This window comes from Rattus norvegicus, chromosome 13 (assembly GCF_036323735.1).
Source record: "Rattus norvegicus strain BN/NHsdMcwi chromosome 13, GRCr8, whole genome shotgun sequence".
NCBI classification, from domain to species: domain Eukaryota; kingdom Metazoa; phylum Chordata; class Mammalia; order Rodentia; family Muridae; genus Rattus; species Rattus norvegicus.
Window position 1 is genome coordinate 24,050,434 of NC_086031.1, and position 17,358 is coordinate 24,067,791.

Genomic DNA, 17,358 nt, shown 5'->3' on the forward strand with positions numbered 1-17,358 from the left:
TAGACGCCCGAGTGTGAGGGAACAGCAAGGATAAACCTGATTACAGTACTGTAGGCTCAATTCTAAATGGTGATAGAAGAAGTTCAGAGATTTGACCAGTGGGGTAAACAATGATGTCTCTCTTGAGGGGAGGAACTTGAATGGAATAAGTAAAGATGAGAAATCGCCTAACCTGAAAACAGAGTGAGACAAAGTGTGGGTAAAGTCTAGGTGCAACTGACATGTTCAGAAAACAGAGCTGCTGATGTGGAGATGGGGAAAGGTTGATAAAACATGTAGCTGCTCACATAGACATCCCAGTCAGTGCTATCTAGGGGACTGAAACCAGTCAGTGCTATCTAGGGGACTGAAACCAAAAAGGGAAAGAACCCACCAGGCCTGAGGTCTTCCATCAGTTAAAAAATGACTGTGTTCTTGATTTTCAGGCAGATACAGAGGAATGAATCTATTGTACTATTCCTCCTCTAATACTAAGGGTCTAAGTTGCTGTGCAGTTCTGTGACCAGAGACTGAAATCAGCAGGCAAGGTAAGAGTGAAACCTGGGTCTGTGAAGACAGAAAGAGAGAGGACCTCACACTGTCTCCATCTCTTTTCTCAATCTCCCTGACATTTATGGTCTTTATCTCAGCTCTCCAGTCAAAGTCATGAAGTCCCCTGTGCATGCTAGGGGAAGTGTGGCCTTTTCCATGTCCTCATGTCTGTCTTCTTTTATAGAAATGTACAGTTAAGAGATGAGAAGTGATGTGAAAGATGTGTTTCCAATTCTTCCTAATACATTCTGACAGTGCGAAAATATTTAGATTCATGATTACATTTAATTATGTGTAATTTTTGTCCATTTCTTATCAACATTTTTGGTGTTTTTAGAAATTTGGTGATTTTTTCCATAATGAGTGTCCAAGATTACAATTTGCATGTTTGAGTTTCTGTCAATTATGAGTCAACATAATTTAGTAAGATGTTATTGTTTAAAGTATGCTAAGGGCATATGAAAAGTTCTTTGGGTGTATCTTGTTGGAGCTGACCGCAGAATTATTTAGCTTATAATTCCTTAGAAAATCATAGTTTAAAAAATTATTAAATTAGAAAAATCAAGTGTGTTTTTTCTCTTTCTTCTTTTGTATGGAGGTTTCTTTGATTCTTTGTAGATCCAAGGGAAGAAAAGACCGCATCCTTTATTGTAACGACTCCCTCAGATGGTGACTCTTCAAAGGTGGATTGAGTATCATGAAATTCACTGAATGCCTGTGAGAAAGGAGAGAGCGGTAAATGAGTCGTGCAGATTACAGCTAATAGATTTAAATTGGAAATTGCCAAATTCTTGAATTTTTGAATGACATCACACTCTCTAGTTGTTTCTTAAACTGAACATGACAAACAAGCATTTCTTTTCTAATGATGACTTTATGAGTAAAATGTTGAATCATACAAATTAAAAAGTTTAAAAAAAGAGCTGTGTGGGAGGGGCAGAGCCTTATAAAACCAGTCATTACCTTCTCCACACTGTGCCAGCTTTCCAAGGAGCAGTTCCTGTGTGTCAGCCGCTCAGAAGATAACGAGGTAATAAAGTATTTCAGCAATTGCCGTGACCATCTCTGTGAATCCAGGGCGTCCATCCTTCTCTCTTCCATAGCAATATTTACTATACTGACGTGTGTAGAGGGTGAGTAAAGAAATGGAACCATGCTTTCTTTCTCACTTGTCTAACTAAAGATATTTTGGCTTAAGACTTGAATTAAATTTATGAATGCTTGACTTTGAGTCTCGGAAGTGAGCAAATGCTTCTGTATCACTAGCCAAACTAAAATTGAAATGTACATTAGATTTCAATGCTAATCTTATGGAACAGGTTATAATATGTATGCTTTAGATTACCTATTGATTTCATATGAAATTAGACATATATAACTGCAAATATTAAAATGTTTATACTTAACCAATTGAAAGTAAGCACTATATTTATATTTATATTGTAATTTATTTACATGTATAAATCTGTGAAGTTCAATATTTACCTAAAATTAACAGCCTGAAACTATAAAAATTAAGAAACAATTTGGGTCAGAACAATCCAGTATCAAAATGTATTTATTTAACCTAGTGGAGGAAAATATCAAACAAACTAGCTGATGGGTAAACCAAGCCAACAGTTTAATCCGTAGTAAGCAGATAAAACTATTATCTAAAACACTGTTCCCAGTTTCTTAGAAATTTGTTTTATTTTTGATGGTATGTTTCCTTGTTATGACTGCCTTATTTTAGTTCTCACTGAGTTTTGGAAACAATTTAAAAACATTTTTATTATATGATTACACACACTAAAAATGTTTGAAATGCTGTGGAAAATCCAATTTAATATCCAGGCCTATTGCAGAGAGGGAGTGTAACAGGCGGTGAGCCCATGATACCTCTGAAATTCATCGCCTCTGCCAAGTTTCACCAACGCATTTGCCAAACATGTATTGCAGGAACCAACAGAAAGAGGACAGAACCCCACCCAGCAGATACTTTCCATTTATTCATCTTGTTAATAATAGTGTCATATTTGGAAGCATATGGAGTTGTACGGCTTACTATACTGTCATCATGCTATAACCTCGTCCTATCCTAATGTAAGGTGTAGACTTGTCAGGGACTACTACGCTAGTGGAGATATATATGTATTAGTTTGAAGCTTTCAAATATTATTTGAAGAATTTGTAGGAAAAGCCCAGATGCTGGAATTGATGAGCTCTGCAATAGTTACCTCTTCACATTTTCATTACTATAGCAGAAATTCCAAAGGATATGGGATATATGATTTTTTCCCATTAAACAAAATGCAGCAGATGTAAGTATGTAATTGCAGTAAAGCTACCAGCTATCATTTTTATGTAAGTGTAATTAACAGCACATCATTAAAAAATAGAATGCCAGTACAAGGGTTGTTTCTCAGATGGTGAAGTGCTTTCGTAGTATCCGTGGTCTCCCACATTTAATCTCTGGTACTGTGTAAATCAGGCTGGGTTGCACACATGTGTAATGTCAGCACTTGGGAGGCAGACGAAGGAGGATCTGAATTGAAGATCAACCCTGACTACATGTTGATTTCAAGGTTCTCCTCTCTAATACAAAATAATTCAGGTTCTTTAGTTCAATGTTTTTCTTTATTGTCAGAACTAGTGAACTGAGCACAGGCCATGGCACAACCAGTGTTCAGTTACTTTCTCAGACTGAGATGAATTCATAAAGAAGTAAATAGATCTGGAACAATCTCATTCCATATAGTAACGTTTTGTTCTCTATCAAGTTACCTCATGTCCTAGTTTAGTATTATCTGCTCCTTCTGTGGATTTTCTTGACTCTTAATTTTTCGAAATACTAACTCTACAGATTGTTGCACAGATTTATGATTAGGAAACATCAGGTTGTACTCTCCTGGAGCTGAAATTCTCCTAGTGCTGATCCCTTATTTGAACTTTCAAGTAGAAACAGAACATTTTATTCATAATTTTAAAGAAATGCTTTAAGGTAACATATGCATGAAGACTTACCATTATAATTTTAAGACACTAGAGAAGTAAATTTCTGAAATACCTGCCTGAATCTGGCATCCATGGTAAAACAAGAAGGAAAACATAACTGTTTTCTTTTACATTAATAGACTTTCAAGGAGCAATGTAGACATGCTTTTCCTATTTTTTTAAATTTTTTAATTGTATTTCTCAGTATTTCAATCCATAACTCTGACAATTGTAGTGAAGCGTTGCGTCGGCATTAGAAGGATTCAACCACTTGGAAGTCAGTGGGCTTCCTGTGGGAGATTCCTGACTGCAGGTTTGTGTCATTACCATGAACTGTGGAACCTCACAAAAGTTGCTTAACTTCCAAGAGCATTTGAATACAGTCTGTGAAACAGTCAGTCATATCCACCCTGTATGGTCACAACAAAGTTAAACAAGAGTACTGGTGCAACACACAAGCCTGGTAACCTGAGTTCCATCCCCAGAACTCATGTGCACATGGAAGGAAAAACTGACTTCACAAAGTTGTGCTCTGACCTCCACATGCCCCGACCCCCAACATGTGCCTCTTGTTCACACTTACGTGTCCCCTGGTCCAACACACACTCATAAATTAAACGAAGAGTCAAGGTAATGGAAAAGTATTTAATGAACACAATTTAGTTTGCTTTAATTTGTCTTTACAAAATGCAACAGCATTTTATTACAAATGGCAACTTTTGGTGCAAATTCTTCTCTCTTCCACAGCACTTCTGTAGACAATCAAGAGAGTAGCTTCAGTCTTGCTTCATTCAGGGAACTCCCAACTACTCTCCAGTTCTGGAAACTCTCCCAGAAAGTTTACAAAGAGATGAGTGTTGTCATTGTTTGGTATATTTATTTATTTCAATAATTATAGGTTATTTTATATGATGATGAAAGAAAAATAGACAGCTAGGAAAATGGTGCTTACCTAACAACCCTTCACACACACACACCCCCCCCTTTGGTATGTCCAAGAATCCAGCTGCACACAGGGTTTTAAGGTGTTGCCTGTCCTTTATTTTTAGGTAGCTACATATTAAGCATATTGTTATCTTCTACACATTGAATTATCTCTGGTTTCCTGTGAGCACCTGGGTGTGTGGGACAGGACAGAAGGTACTAAAGTGAACTTTGACTTTTTTTAGAGCAAAGCTGAACTCTGAGTCATAAGTATGTTGTGGGGTGGTAGGATCTGGGTGCCTATATCAATCCTCAAGCAAGTCTATGCACTTCAAAAACTAGAGACGTTAAAGGTTGACAGTTTCACCGGAGTCCAACAAGAATGTGTGCAGGTGGCCTCCATTTGGATGTGTGTACAATATTCTGTATATGTACATATTTGTGGGTTGTGTGATGAGAATATGTGTTAAACATGGATGTTGAGAGTGACCCTGGAGGTCACCTTCCTGGCTTTCATTCCCCTCCCACCTTTTGCTGTTGATGGATGGTCAGTCGGCTTTTGTGTAGCAGCAGTTTCTTCCTTCGTACAGGAGTCTAAGTCCTTTTCCTCACAGGATTTCAGTGACGATTAAAAGATTATAGAAATGGGGGTTGGGGATTTAGCTCAGTGGTAGAGCGCTTGCCTAGCAAACGCAAGGCCCTGGGTTCGGTCCCCAGCTCCGAAAAATAGAAAAAAGAAAAAAAAAGATTATAGAAATAGAATATCCAATACAGTTTAGTGTCTATGGTCTGATGGTTCTCATGTAGACAGTAAGAATCATTGGGTGTTACTGTTATTACGACTCTTATCATTATATGACTGTCACCAAATGTCATTCCTCATTATAATATTGATCATCATATTGCAGGATTGGCTGCATAGTTTCCACAGTCTGGGGGAAAATGAAAGTGCAGTGTTTCCTGTTTAAAATGATTCAGATTTCCAGACAGTGATGGGGTATGTTCTGTGTGGGTACAGCAAGCTACACAGGGTTTGTGACTGTAAGCTGTTTTCATCTTCCCTCATTTTGTTCCAAGGGGAAAGTCAGAAAGGGAGCTTTAGACAAGGCACTGTGTGTATGACTTTTGACTTCACCATCATACAGAACTTTTCTCTCCCAGCTTTCTTTCTAGATTGAAACAATGGAAGAACTGTCCATGGCAAACACCATGTTTGCCCTCAATCTCCTTAAGCAGATAGAACAATCGAACTCTACCCAGAACATCTTTATTTCTCCATGGAGCATCTCATCCACATTGGCCATAGTTTTCCTTGGTGCTCAGGCTAACACTGAAGAGCAAATGGCCAAAGTAAGTTTGCTTTCAACCTCACATTAGAACCACATGTTTTCTGAATTGAATGGTAGGCTTGCTCCTGTTTTCTGCTCTGGTCTGCTAAGGAAATAGGAATGGTGACATGATTATCATCACCAGCCATTACAGCATGGACTCTGTAAATTTAAACTTCTAAAATGTCCAAACCAGGAAACTACTTTACTGTAAACAAAAGAAAGATCGCAGCAACTTTACAAGAAGGAAAAAAGCTACCAACAAAGTCTTTGAATAATATCATGCTCAGAGTTTGCAAAGGAAATGTTTTTCATACTTTCCTTCAGTTGGTTTCAAGTCAAATATCGTTGTACAGATGAGATTGCTGGCAATGTGTTTCCAAGAGCTTCATGGCTTCCTGACTTCCAGCTGAGGCTCCCTCTTAACATTCTGCCTCTGTGGGTGGGGTTTCTTCCCCATTCCTATAAAAATGTTTCCTGATGGTTTTGAGCCAAGGTACCAAAGAAGAAGAAAGCATGCATAGAGATGCAAAATTATTATAGCTTTAATAGACTTCCCTACATTGTCTGACTGAGACGCTATGTCTACACAGGGTGGTTGGATATCCCAGATACCCAGTCTTTGAAGTCAGTGTGGCTAGCATGTGAAGCATCATTGTCAGAGATGTCAAATTTTCCATTTCCCTCCTTAATGAATGGGAAGATTTACACAGGGGTTCTTCCCAGACCTCAGAACTACTGGAAATACATACTGCAACACACCTGGAAACTCATACACTATATTTAAGTTTCTCACCATTCGGTTACTTGTTATGTCAGAGACCCGGACATGGAAATGATATAATTAAAATTTCATTGCATTCACAAGCATGCAAATATTAAGAAAATTTGCTTTGAGTACAAGCATGCATTGTACTTTCAGTCACACCAAAATGCTCCCGGCTCCTTCCTGCTTTCCCATGAGAATATATGTAAGAATAAATATATTCTTCTCAGGAACATAGTGAACCATTTTGAGTGTGCCTTTTTTCAAGTACAAAGTTTTACAGAGAACACACAAACCAATCACACTGCCAGTCTCAGGGTAGATAGATTGTGTTCTATGCTTGTGGTAGTCTAAACATCATATCTTACAACAAAACTCAATTGTTCAACTCTGATGGTAGCAGAGTTGTACAAGATATATTCCTCTTTATTTTCTCTGCCTTGAAAAAGTGCAGTAAAAAACATCTTACCTTAGGCAGTGTTGGTGATTTCAACTTTTAAATGTAAAGGACCAAGAACAATATAGCTAGACCAAAAATCTCACATAAAGATCTGAGTTGGTCTGGGTTGCTAAAAAAATGATTTTGATCTACTAGAAGAAAAATCCACCTAGTGAAACAGATTTCCTAAATCAAGAAAGTTGCTTCAGAATGTGAGACCATGCAATTTTCTTATAACTGCTGCAAGAGAGATTTTATAAATCAAGTGCTAACTTTTATTTAGTTTCCAAATAAAAAGAGAATTTCTTTAATTTAGGAAAGAAGCATGGACTGTAACACCAGCCCTATCTGAGTTTCCTGATTTCCTCCTAGATTAATTATCCAGATAAATTAGGTCAACAGCAGATGGACAGATGCGATTTATTTGATAAATGTTACCATTGCTCTCAGCTAAGTGAATAAGGGCACTGAAATCCTCTGAGTGTCAGTTTTCTCATCTATAGAGTGGGAAAGCATTTAAAAACTAATTGTAGTAACAGCTAAATTTTATTTATAATAATTCTGAATACTGCCCAAGAACTTGCATAACTCTGCATCCTGTGACATGGATGCAATGATAATCAGACTAATTTTACAAATAAGATAAGTAGGACATCGATTTGGGAAATGGTGATCCAGAAGATGTAATGCTGTTATACCAGAAGAAAGAAAAAGAATAGAGTGGGAAATCCTCTAGATACCACAGTGCTACAGGAGACCAGTTTGAAAGGCAAGAGATGTTCATCAGCTTTATGTTTAGAGTGAATCTGTGATTTTGCCCCAGCTTCTTAAATTACTTGCAATCCTTTAATATAGTTCCTCATGTTGTGGTGACCCCAATTATAATTTTTTCACAACTTGGTAACTGTAATTTTACTAGTTATAAACTCTAATGAAAAATAATCTGATGGTCTTAGGTGATCCCTGTGAGAGGTTATTTCAACCCCAAGGGGCTCACAACCCACAGGCAGAGAAATGATAAATAAAGGAACCTAAGCCGTTAGCTTGAAGTGAACTAATTCTGTATTATTCTACCATCATTCCTTCTGATTCTGATTGTAGGTGCTGAATTTTGACAAAATTGGCAGCTACGACCTCACTCCAGGAAACCCAGAGAACTTCCATGGCTGTGATTTTGCACAACACATACAGAGGGACAATTATCCTGTTGCTATTTTACAGGTACATAACTTGGGTCTTCATACACACACACACACACACACACACACACACACACACACACACGTGTGTGTGTGTGTATGCAATATACATATAATATATGTACATCTGTACATCTGTACAGCTATTCAACTGCCATCTATATACATATATATGCATATAGATATATATTTATGTATATAACACTATATATGTGTGCATATGTGTGTGCATAAACTATACATATATGTGTGTAAACTATTCATATATATGTATATATGTATATATTATGTATTGTAAAAGTGTTGTTTGTTATGTTACAAGATTATTTGGGTTCATATGTCCATAAGTATGAATAGGAATTGCACAAGGGAAAGAGAGGATAATAAATAATAAAGCATAATCTTGGTGACTGCATAAGAGTCCAATGACACCACCATCTACTTATAATCTATTATCTATCTATCTATCTATCTATCTATCTATCTCTATCTATCTATCTATCTATCTATCTATCTATCTATCTATCTATCTCTCATCTATCTATCTATCTATCCATCCATCTATCACATGCAGTATGTCTATTTGTCCATTTGTTGTATATTATATGAAGTAATACTTTTTTTTCATATCCTATGCCCTTAAAAATCAAAAGCCTAGTTCCATTACAGAAACTGTCTAAGAATAAACTTTTGGTAACTACTCTACACAACCATGCCCATGATTAGATTATAAGGACATGTCGCCTGATTCTTCTTTCCTGGATATCCTGGCTATCATTTGGTATTCTGTGGGATAGATTAGGTAGGGAAAGCCTCCATGATGTCTTCTGAAACACCATACACCTTAGTCTTGCATTCTAGTCCAGTTGATGTTGTAAGTGAACCTGTCTATCTCACCATTTATAGACTCCAAGTTGAACATTTGATTTCTTATTTATTTTGTGAATTTCCAAAGCTCTGGTTATTCTACTGTAGAGGCTACCTTGTAAAATGGGAACCTATTAAGGATATATATATATATATATATATATATATATATATATATATATATATAATATATCTTGGTAACATTTCACTAGAGTTTCATTGAGAACTTCGTAACTGGGAAGTAAAATTATACATATGTGGGAACATGAAGATATATGCGTATGTGTTTATATGTGCATGTATATGTTTATTTTACTATACATAGTGAAACAATTACCACAAAGTAAAATGTTGAGAACCCATGCAACCACTAGTATGTTTGTGTATGTGTGTATAACACCATTTCAACATATCTTGATCACAAACCTGAAAAATATTGCAGTTTCAGTAGCTATAATTGCAATGCTATACTTCAGGTCTTCAGAGTAGGTCTGCTTTGTAAAATAATAAACACTCTTTAGAAATGCTGTAATTTAAAAACTTCAAAAGAACCTGAATTTCTTTCAGGCAGTGGAGTGTCTTATTTCTAATGGAATCTAATCAATAGACATAGTAGAATTGCAAACTAATTAAAATGTGCCTTTAGAGCCTTACAGCATCACATCTGTATACACATTTCTGTTTCTGTTTTGTTATTGGTAGTAGTGATGTTTTGGTTTGTTTTAGTTGTTGGGTTTTTGTTTTGTCTTGCTTTGTTTTTTGTTTGTCGTCTTTGTTTTTGAGCACATATTCAAACAAGCTTGCCTTGAATTCATTGTACTGATGTGATGGGACTTGATCTCAGGTTTTGTGTCTCTAATTGTGTTGGGATCATAGATGGGAGCCATCACTAAAGTCTTTTTGAACAGCATTCTTATAAAAATTCTTTCCTCTGGTGCACTACAAAAACATGGATGCATACACTATTTTATTGTTGTGTTGAGAAAATGTTATTCTTCAGGATACTTTTGTTAATAGTACTATGATATAAATGAAAATTTCTTCCTTTTATTAAGGCACAAGCAAGAGACAAAATCCATTCAGCCTTCTCCTCTCTCAGCTCGACAATCAACACACCACGCTTGGGAGATTATTTACTAGAAAGTGCAAACAAGCTGTTTGGAGAGAAATCTGCAAGATTCAAAGAAGTAAGTGGAGCTCGTCACTGAAAGGGCTGGCTCCAACACCAGCAGGGAGATCAGTTTCAAAGCACTGTTCCACAATTCTTGGGAGCAGAGTCAGCATTGTGAGCAGGCTATTAAGGGATGAGCTGATTCCCTTCCACCTCTGTTGAGCAGCAAATGATGTAACCACTGTTCTTCTCTGTTTCCCAAGCCTTCCCTTTGTTCATAGTCAGTAAATGTCTTTAATGCAAAGGGCAGCTTGAGCTCGGCCTGGAGTGCTGGCTGTAGACACTGATTCTGGATCTACACCTGCCCCAGCCATCTCAACACCCATTTTCTCCACGTCTCACTCGTTTTGTTGGAGATTGGATTTTGTCACACCATCCCTTATCCACATTAAGCTGTATATAACATTTGGTGTTGTTTTCTTATTTTAAAGGAATACATACAACGCTGTAAGAAATATTATTCTACAGAACCAGAAGCAGTAGACTTCCTTGAATGTGCCAATGAAGCTAGAAAAAAGATTAATTCTTGGGTTAAAACTCAAACCAAAGGTAAACCTTCAGAATTTTCTTCTTCTTCCTCTTCCTCTTCCTCCTCTTCTTCTTCTCTTCCTCCTCCTCCCCTTCCTCCTCCCCCACCTCCACTTCCTCCTCCTTCTGCTCCTGCTCCTCCTCCTCCTCCTGCTCCTCCTCCTCCTGCTCCTCCTCCTTCTCCTTTTTCCACTTAGAAAACTTTGATTTTTCTTTTTAAGCCATTTTTTTAAATTTCACCCTCATTCCCTTAAAATATGTCCAATCAATTTTCTTTTGCCTCCTTCTGGGTTGAATAAACCTCAGACTACAGAAAAAAACCTTTGGGAAATAATATAAAAGGAATTGAAAATCTTTCCAGATACTATAAAAATTATACTTTAAACAGAATATATATACTTTTTATTAGAAAAAATATAAACATGTGTTGTATTCTCTGTAGGTGAAATCCCAAACCTGCTACCTGAAGGTTCTGTAGACGAAGACACCAAAATGGTCCTGGTGAATACTATCTACTTCAAAGGACGGTGGAAAACTCCATTTCAGAAGAGACTTAATGGGCTTTATCCTTTCCGTGTGAACTTGGTATGAGACAAGATGCATTTTCCTAACATGGATTTAAGCCTTTACAAAGGAGATAGAAAACTTAGAAACTGTTCATTGATTTTCCTACATGCTGCTAGTTACAGCTTATGAATGTTGGGCATTGACTCTTTTATGGTATTGAGCATATTCAAGAGTTTCCTAAGAGTTGGCATGGATAGAAATGAAGAGAGAGTGTTAAATTCTAAGCCTGAACATAGATGTTGTTTCTACATTTATATCATGAACATCATCCGTGTGTTCTGTTTATCTTTAAATCTAGAATAATATCTAGTTCAAAAGGCTGTTGTAAATATTCATTAAGATTTATCTAAGTTCTTGGTGCATTTTAGGTATTATTACTGTTATCTTATAAATTGTTGTTTATAATGCTTAAAAAATTCATTAAGTTCGAATACCTTCTCAACAGTATACAAGTAATTATTTGCTTTGTTGATCGAAGGAAACACACTTGCTTATTAGCATTGAAGCTGAATTCACTTAGTCTTTTAGTGTTGGTGTAAATATCTTAAAAATCTAAGTCTTGATTGTCATATTTTACTTTAAAACAATATTAGAATGAAAGCAAACCTGTCCAGATGATGTACCTCCGTGAAAAGCTGAACATTGGATACATAAAGGACCTGAAGACTCAGATCCTAGAACTTCCGTATATTGGAAACATCAGTATGTTCCTGTTGCTTCCTGATGAGATCGAAGATTCATCCACCGGCTTGGAGATGGTATTGCATTACAATTTCAAATCTGCTATCAAATTTTTCTTTGCTCAAAATGAGCATCTATGACTAGGAAATGGTGTGTAATTTGTCACAGAAATAAATGAGTCAGTTGATAATGCATGTACTATGTCACAAAATTTCAAAATCTGAAGTTTACGTCATTTATGCTACCATCTTACAAAATTTGTCCAGTTCACTAAATTTTAAACATAGGAAATTCTTTTATCATTCTTATGTTTTGAGATTGTAATTGCAACTTTTCTTTTTTACCTCTCTTCAACACTTCCTTATACCCTTATATCTTTCAATTAATTATTGTTCCATGCATTATAAATCTATACCTATATTTATATCTATCTATATAATCTATATTATATCTATATATGTAGATTGATATCCACACACACATAGTCTTAAATACAGCGTGCTCATTCTGCATAGTGTTACAAGTATACATGTTTTGGGGGCTGACCCTTTGATCTTAGATGACTGATTAATATGCTTTTCCCTAAGAAAGAGCATTTCTGTCACTCTCGCCATTCTTAGTTGCCTGTAGTTCTTTATGTAGGGTTGAGGTGTCCTTTTCTTTTGAACTCTTTTTACAATTTACTAATTATTTGAGAATTTCACATGTGTATATGATGTGCCTTGATATGAGCCACTCCTTCCTCCTGCCCCATCAACTGCTTTCATACCCTCTCACCACTTTTCTGATCAATTTCACATATTTATTTTTTAAACTTCATGGAGTCTGCTATGTGCTGACTGAATGTGAAAGGATGTACAAGTCTCCACGGGAGCAGGAGCCACCTATTTAGACACTCTATTCATGAGGAAATCCAACATCCAACTCTCCCTCCCATAGTAGCCACCAGTGATTTTTGGACATGACAGGGTCACTACATACATGAATTCACAGAATCTGTGAGTTCAAACACAAGGCCTATAGAAGATCAAGCCCCACCCCCCAAAAAACAAGTATGGATAATAGAGGGGCTTATGAAACCTCACCTCTAATTGAGGAGCAACTGGCATCTAAGATATAAGAGATTCAGTATGTAGCTATGCTGGCCTAGAGGAGACCAGAGTGGCCTTGAATTCATAGATTCACAAAGATCTACCTACTTCTTCCTCCTAGATACAAGATTTAAAGGCATGTACCAATATAGTCAGCTTTGTAACTTATTTTTTAAAAATGTTATTTGTTATTATTTTTTATTTCTGCCTATACTGCTTGGAAGAATGCCTATATACCCCATGTCTGCAATGTTCATAGAGGCTAGAAGAAGGTATTGGATTCCCTCAGATCGAAGCTACTTATGGTTGTGAGCTGTCATGTGGGTGCCTGGAATCAACCCTGGGTCCCTGGAAGAGTAGCCAATGCTCTTAATCACTAAGACATTTCTCCCACCACTTGGCAACTGATTTTTTAATATTAGACGTTGAGCTGCTTCTCTCTCAAATTCAATTTTTGTTTGCTCTTTATGTTTTGTAGCTGGAAAGGGAAATAAACTTCGATAACTTCAACAAGTGGATCAGCAAAGAGACACTGGATGAAGATGATGTTTTGGTCTACATTCCCAAGTTCAAACTGGCACAAAACTACGAACTCAAGCCCATTCTGCAACGCATGGGCATGGAAGATGCCTTCAACAAGGGCAAGGCCGACTTCTCGGGAATGTCTGAGAGCAATGACCTTTTTCTTTCTGAAGTGTTCCATCAAGCCACAGTAGATGTGAACGAGGAGGGCACTGTGGCAGCTGGTGGGACTGGGGCAGTTATGACAGGGAGAACTGGTCATGGTGGTCCACAGTTTGTGGCTGATCATCCCTTTCTTTTCTTTATCATGAACAACATTACCCGCACCATACTATTTGTTGGTAGATTCTCCTCACCCTAAAAGGGGAAGACCTTGTTTTCACATTAGATTTTGAAGCATGCGCTGTAAGCCTCAGAATTGCTTCTTCAAGTGCCAAAAGTCAAAATATTTTCCTACACATTTTTATACTGCTATACACTAAATACAAACTGTACAACAGTCTGCACTGCTTACAGTATAACTCCGTTAATGATTTTTTTCCAAACGATGTGTGTTTAGTTCATCCTTATTACTGCTTTGTCATTATAGCTTTAGTTTTTACAGTGTTATTTATTATTTACATAATGGTTGTTTTACAGATTGTTGTCCTCTGTCTATTTAATAAGACTATAATACTACAGAAGCAGATAATCAGATAATTTTCTATTTAAAGAAAAACAGCCATTCAATGTAATTATGAAGGAAAATATGACTTTTCTATGATTTCTCATGATAATCACCCAGAAAAATGTACTTAACAAAAGACAACAACATGTTATATGTCTATCATTGTATATCTTATGTACATATCTGCAAGTCATCTATAATTAGAAATACATCATACTTCCTTACTCAATGCTATTTGTTGTTCTCTGTTAGGTATGCACAACAGAATACTTAGCAATCCTTGTTTGTTAGTCATCTTTCAATCACTGTAACAAAATACCAGAGATAATAAAGTTCAAAGATTTATTTTGGTTTTTTGTTTTAGAGACTTTAGTTCAAGGTTGATAGGCTAGTTATTTTTCTGTGAATTGTGAGACCTGAACTGGCTTGGTGTTATTTTTTCCAGGAGTGCATTGTTTTATCTAACATTCTTCTTGATTGATGATTGATGTATAAGGATCTAAACCACTGTGGTTAATGCTACCCCTGAACAGGTGGTCCTAGCTTCTTTAAGAAAGCAGAACAAGCAAGGAAGGAAGCAGCCCTCCTCTATGGCTTCTGCTTCAGCCCCTGACTTCCGGTTTTTGCCCTGCTTTAGTGCCTTCCCTAGACAATGATATGGAATTATAAGCTGAAATCAACCATTTTCCCCTATGTTGCTTTGGTTTATAGGGTTTTATCATAGTAAGATAAATCCTAAGTAAGACAGATGGTGTCTTCGTCACTGTTCCATTTTTGTGAAAAGACACCATGACGAAGGGAACCCCTGTAAAGGAAAGCATTTAATTGGGCTTGCTTATAGTTTCAAAGACTTAGTCCATTATTATCATAAAGAGAGCATGGTGGCAGGCACGCTGTCATGCTACTGGAGTAGAAGCTGAGAGCTTTACATCTTGATCATCTTGATAACTCTTGATAGGTAGTGAGCAGGAGATACACAGGGCTTCAAAGCCCATCCCCTCATCTCCTCCAAGAAGACCATACCTTCTAATCCTTCAGAAACTAGGGACTAAGGATGCAAATATATGAGGCTATAGGGCCAGTCTTACTCAAACCACCATAGACTGGTTGTAGAAAAATCAATCAGTCCCTTCCTCATAGCAAGAAAGACATATATCAATTCAGAACGGTTTATGTCAGAGTCCTTTGAGACATCCTTTGAAGGATACAGAATTTTTGGAAGACAATGCAATGTAGGTAAACATGGTAGAGACCTAATGATCAGAAAAGATTTCCCAGAATGGAGATAAAAGAGCAGAACTTTTATTTCTGGACCAAGTAAAAATAAAATGAGCAGGTAGCCAGCTGAAGAACAGGAGAAAGGCTCCCAACAGAAGCTGAGTATGCTAGCAGTCGAGTCCCAGGCTTGCAGCCTCCAGCACCATGAGGATCTGTGTCCTTCTTTTCCCAGCTTATGGTACTTTGATAGTTCCACCTCAGGGACTAAGATACCATCAGCATTGCATACTCAAGCGCTCCTGCTTGATTCTCTCCCTATTTCCTTCTGCTTTCTACTGAAGTGATTATTTTTTGGTACTTAGAGATTTTCTGTTTCTAAGAGGTTTGGAATACCTAATAATTTATACCGTCTGCACATGATTATTATGTGACTAAGAGTGGTGGCTCTACCCACACCTCAACTTCTTGAGCCTTTTGTTCCTGTTCTTCTGCCTCATTAGTGACATATGTACATCCACAATAAACAGCAATGACAAACTTATCACAATAAAGCCAATACGTTATTACATCATAGTCTCTCTCTCTCTCTCTCTCTCTCTCTCTCTCTCTCTCTCTCTCTCTCCTGTCCTCTCCTCTCCTTCCTTTGTCTTTCTTTTTTGTGGTATTAGCTATTAAGCCTGTTTCTTCACATATGCTAGGAAAGTGATCTACCACTGAGCTTCAGCCTGGACTATGTATTTTGAAGCAGGGACTAATTAAGTTGCCCAGGCTGGTCTCGAACATGTCATCCTTCTGCTTTGGTCACCTGAATATTTAGTATTAGAGGTCTGTACCACTAGGTTCTATTATTTTTTTGCCCTAATAAGAAACAAAATAACACACAAGCATGATTCAAGTGATACAGACAGTACATTTTGAGTAGGAATTTTAATTAAGTAGGAAAGAAATACAGAGAAGATTTAGGGAGAAAAATAAGAACACCTTATTATTATTTACAAAGATGAACAAATTGTTTCATTCAGCAGAATTAGATATAAATGTGTTTATATAGCTAGATATCACTAGATAAATAGTATCTAGATGTCATCATAAGTAGCATAAACTTCTAGAACAAGCCTTCTGGCTGAGCAGGGATGCAGCCCTAGTTAGCTTGCTGAGCTGCTCTCAGTCAAAACCAGTGGTCTGTCTATCTGGAGCCTCTACAGTCAGCTAAAAATACAGCAGGAAATGGTTAATTGTATCTGCTCTTTACAGTCTCAGTAGGCACATCAAATTTCCTACCACAAGTTTTATTCACTGTGCAATCCAGAGTAACTCTCCACCATGGCCTCCAGAGCGGTCTTCAGTTTGCCGAAGAGCTGTATACACATATGAAAAGTGGAAGTGTCAGTGCATGGAAAGGGCCCGCGGTCCTCTGGGCTTTTGTTGGTATTCCCATAACTCTTTTCATTCTCATCACCATTCCTCCATGCACCTGAAACTAACACCGGCTTCTCTTGCTTTTATTCTATGTGATAAGAAAGAGTGGCCAAATGAAGGGTAGTGGGCGAAAGCAAGAAAAGAAGAAAATGGTGAACAATGTCCCACATGAAAAAGCTATCCAAAACATTAATGGAAGCCTTGTTCCTGTTGATAAAGGAATCAACAAGAGCCAAGTCACACCCTGGGTTTTGTTCTAGTGTTCAAGAGCAGACGTAGACCTGTGTGTTTCTCACAGAACACTTTAAAGGATACCTTAATCAATCAGCAACAAATTATACACTGATAAAGTTTTCCACTTTATGGCCCACTATTATTCCCCTTGAAACTGTCTTTTGTCTTTTTCTTAGAAACATACCAGTAGAAATGGTATTAATCGCTGTTGGCAACCTACAGCAGGGATTAAG

At 37.1% G+C, this 17,358-nt stretch overlaps 1 protein-coding gene across 3 annotated transcripts; it reads left to right on the plus strand.

The window, feature by feature from the left end:
• The first annotated feature begins 1,499 nt into the window (after nt 1-1,499).
• Nucleotides 1,500-14,599, plus strand: Serpinb2 (serpin family B member 2). Of its 3 annotated transcripts, none has more exons than XM_008769495.4 (8): nt 1,500-1,561; nt 5,590-5,778; nt 8,063-8,182; nt 10,083-10,214; nt 10,630-10,747; nt 11,169-11,311; nt 11,887-12,051; nt 13,544-14,599. In XM_008769495.4, exons 2-8 carry the CDS (start codon nt 5,611-5,613, stop codon nt 13,946-13,948), a joined length of 1,251 nt encoding a protein of 416 aa, XP_008767717.1. In that variant the 5' UTR covers nt 1,500-1,561; nt 5,590-5,610; the 3' UTR covers nt 13,949-14,599.
• Nucleotides 14,600-17,358: the final 2,759 nt, after the last annotated feature.

Coding starts and splice junctions, on each gene's coding strand:
- Serpinb2 (XM_008769495.4), top strand. CDS start 5,611: ATGGAAGAACTGTCCATGGCAAACACCATGTTTGCCCTCAATCTCCTT. Junction 8,183..10,082: donor ATCCTGTTGCTATTTTACAG/GTACATAACTTG, acceptor CCTTTTATTAAG/GCACAAGCAAGAGACAAAAT. Junction 12,052..13,543: donor CATCCACCGGCTTGGAGATG/GTATTGCATTAC, acceptor TATGTTTTGTAG/CTGGAAAGGGAAATAAACTT.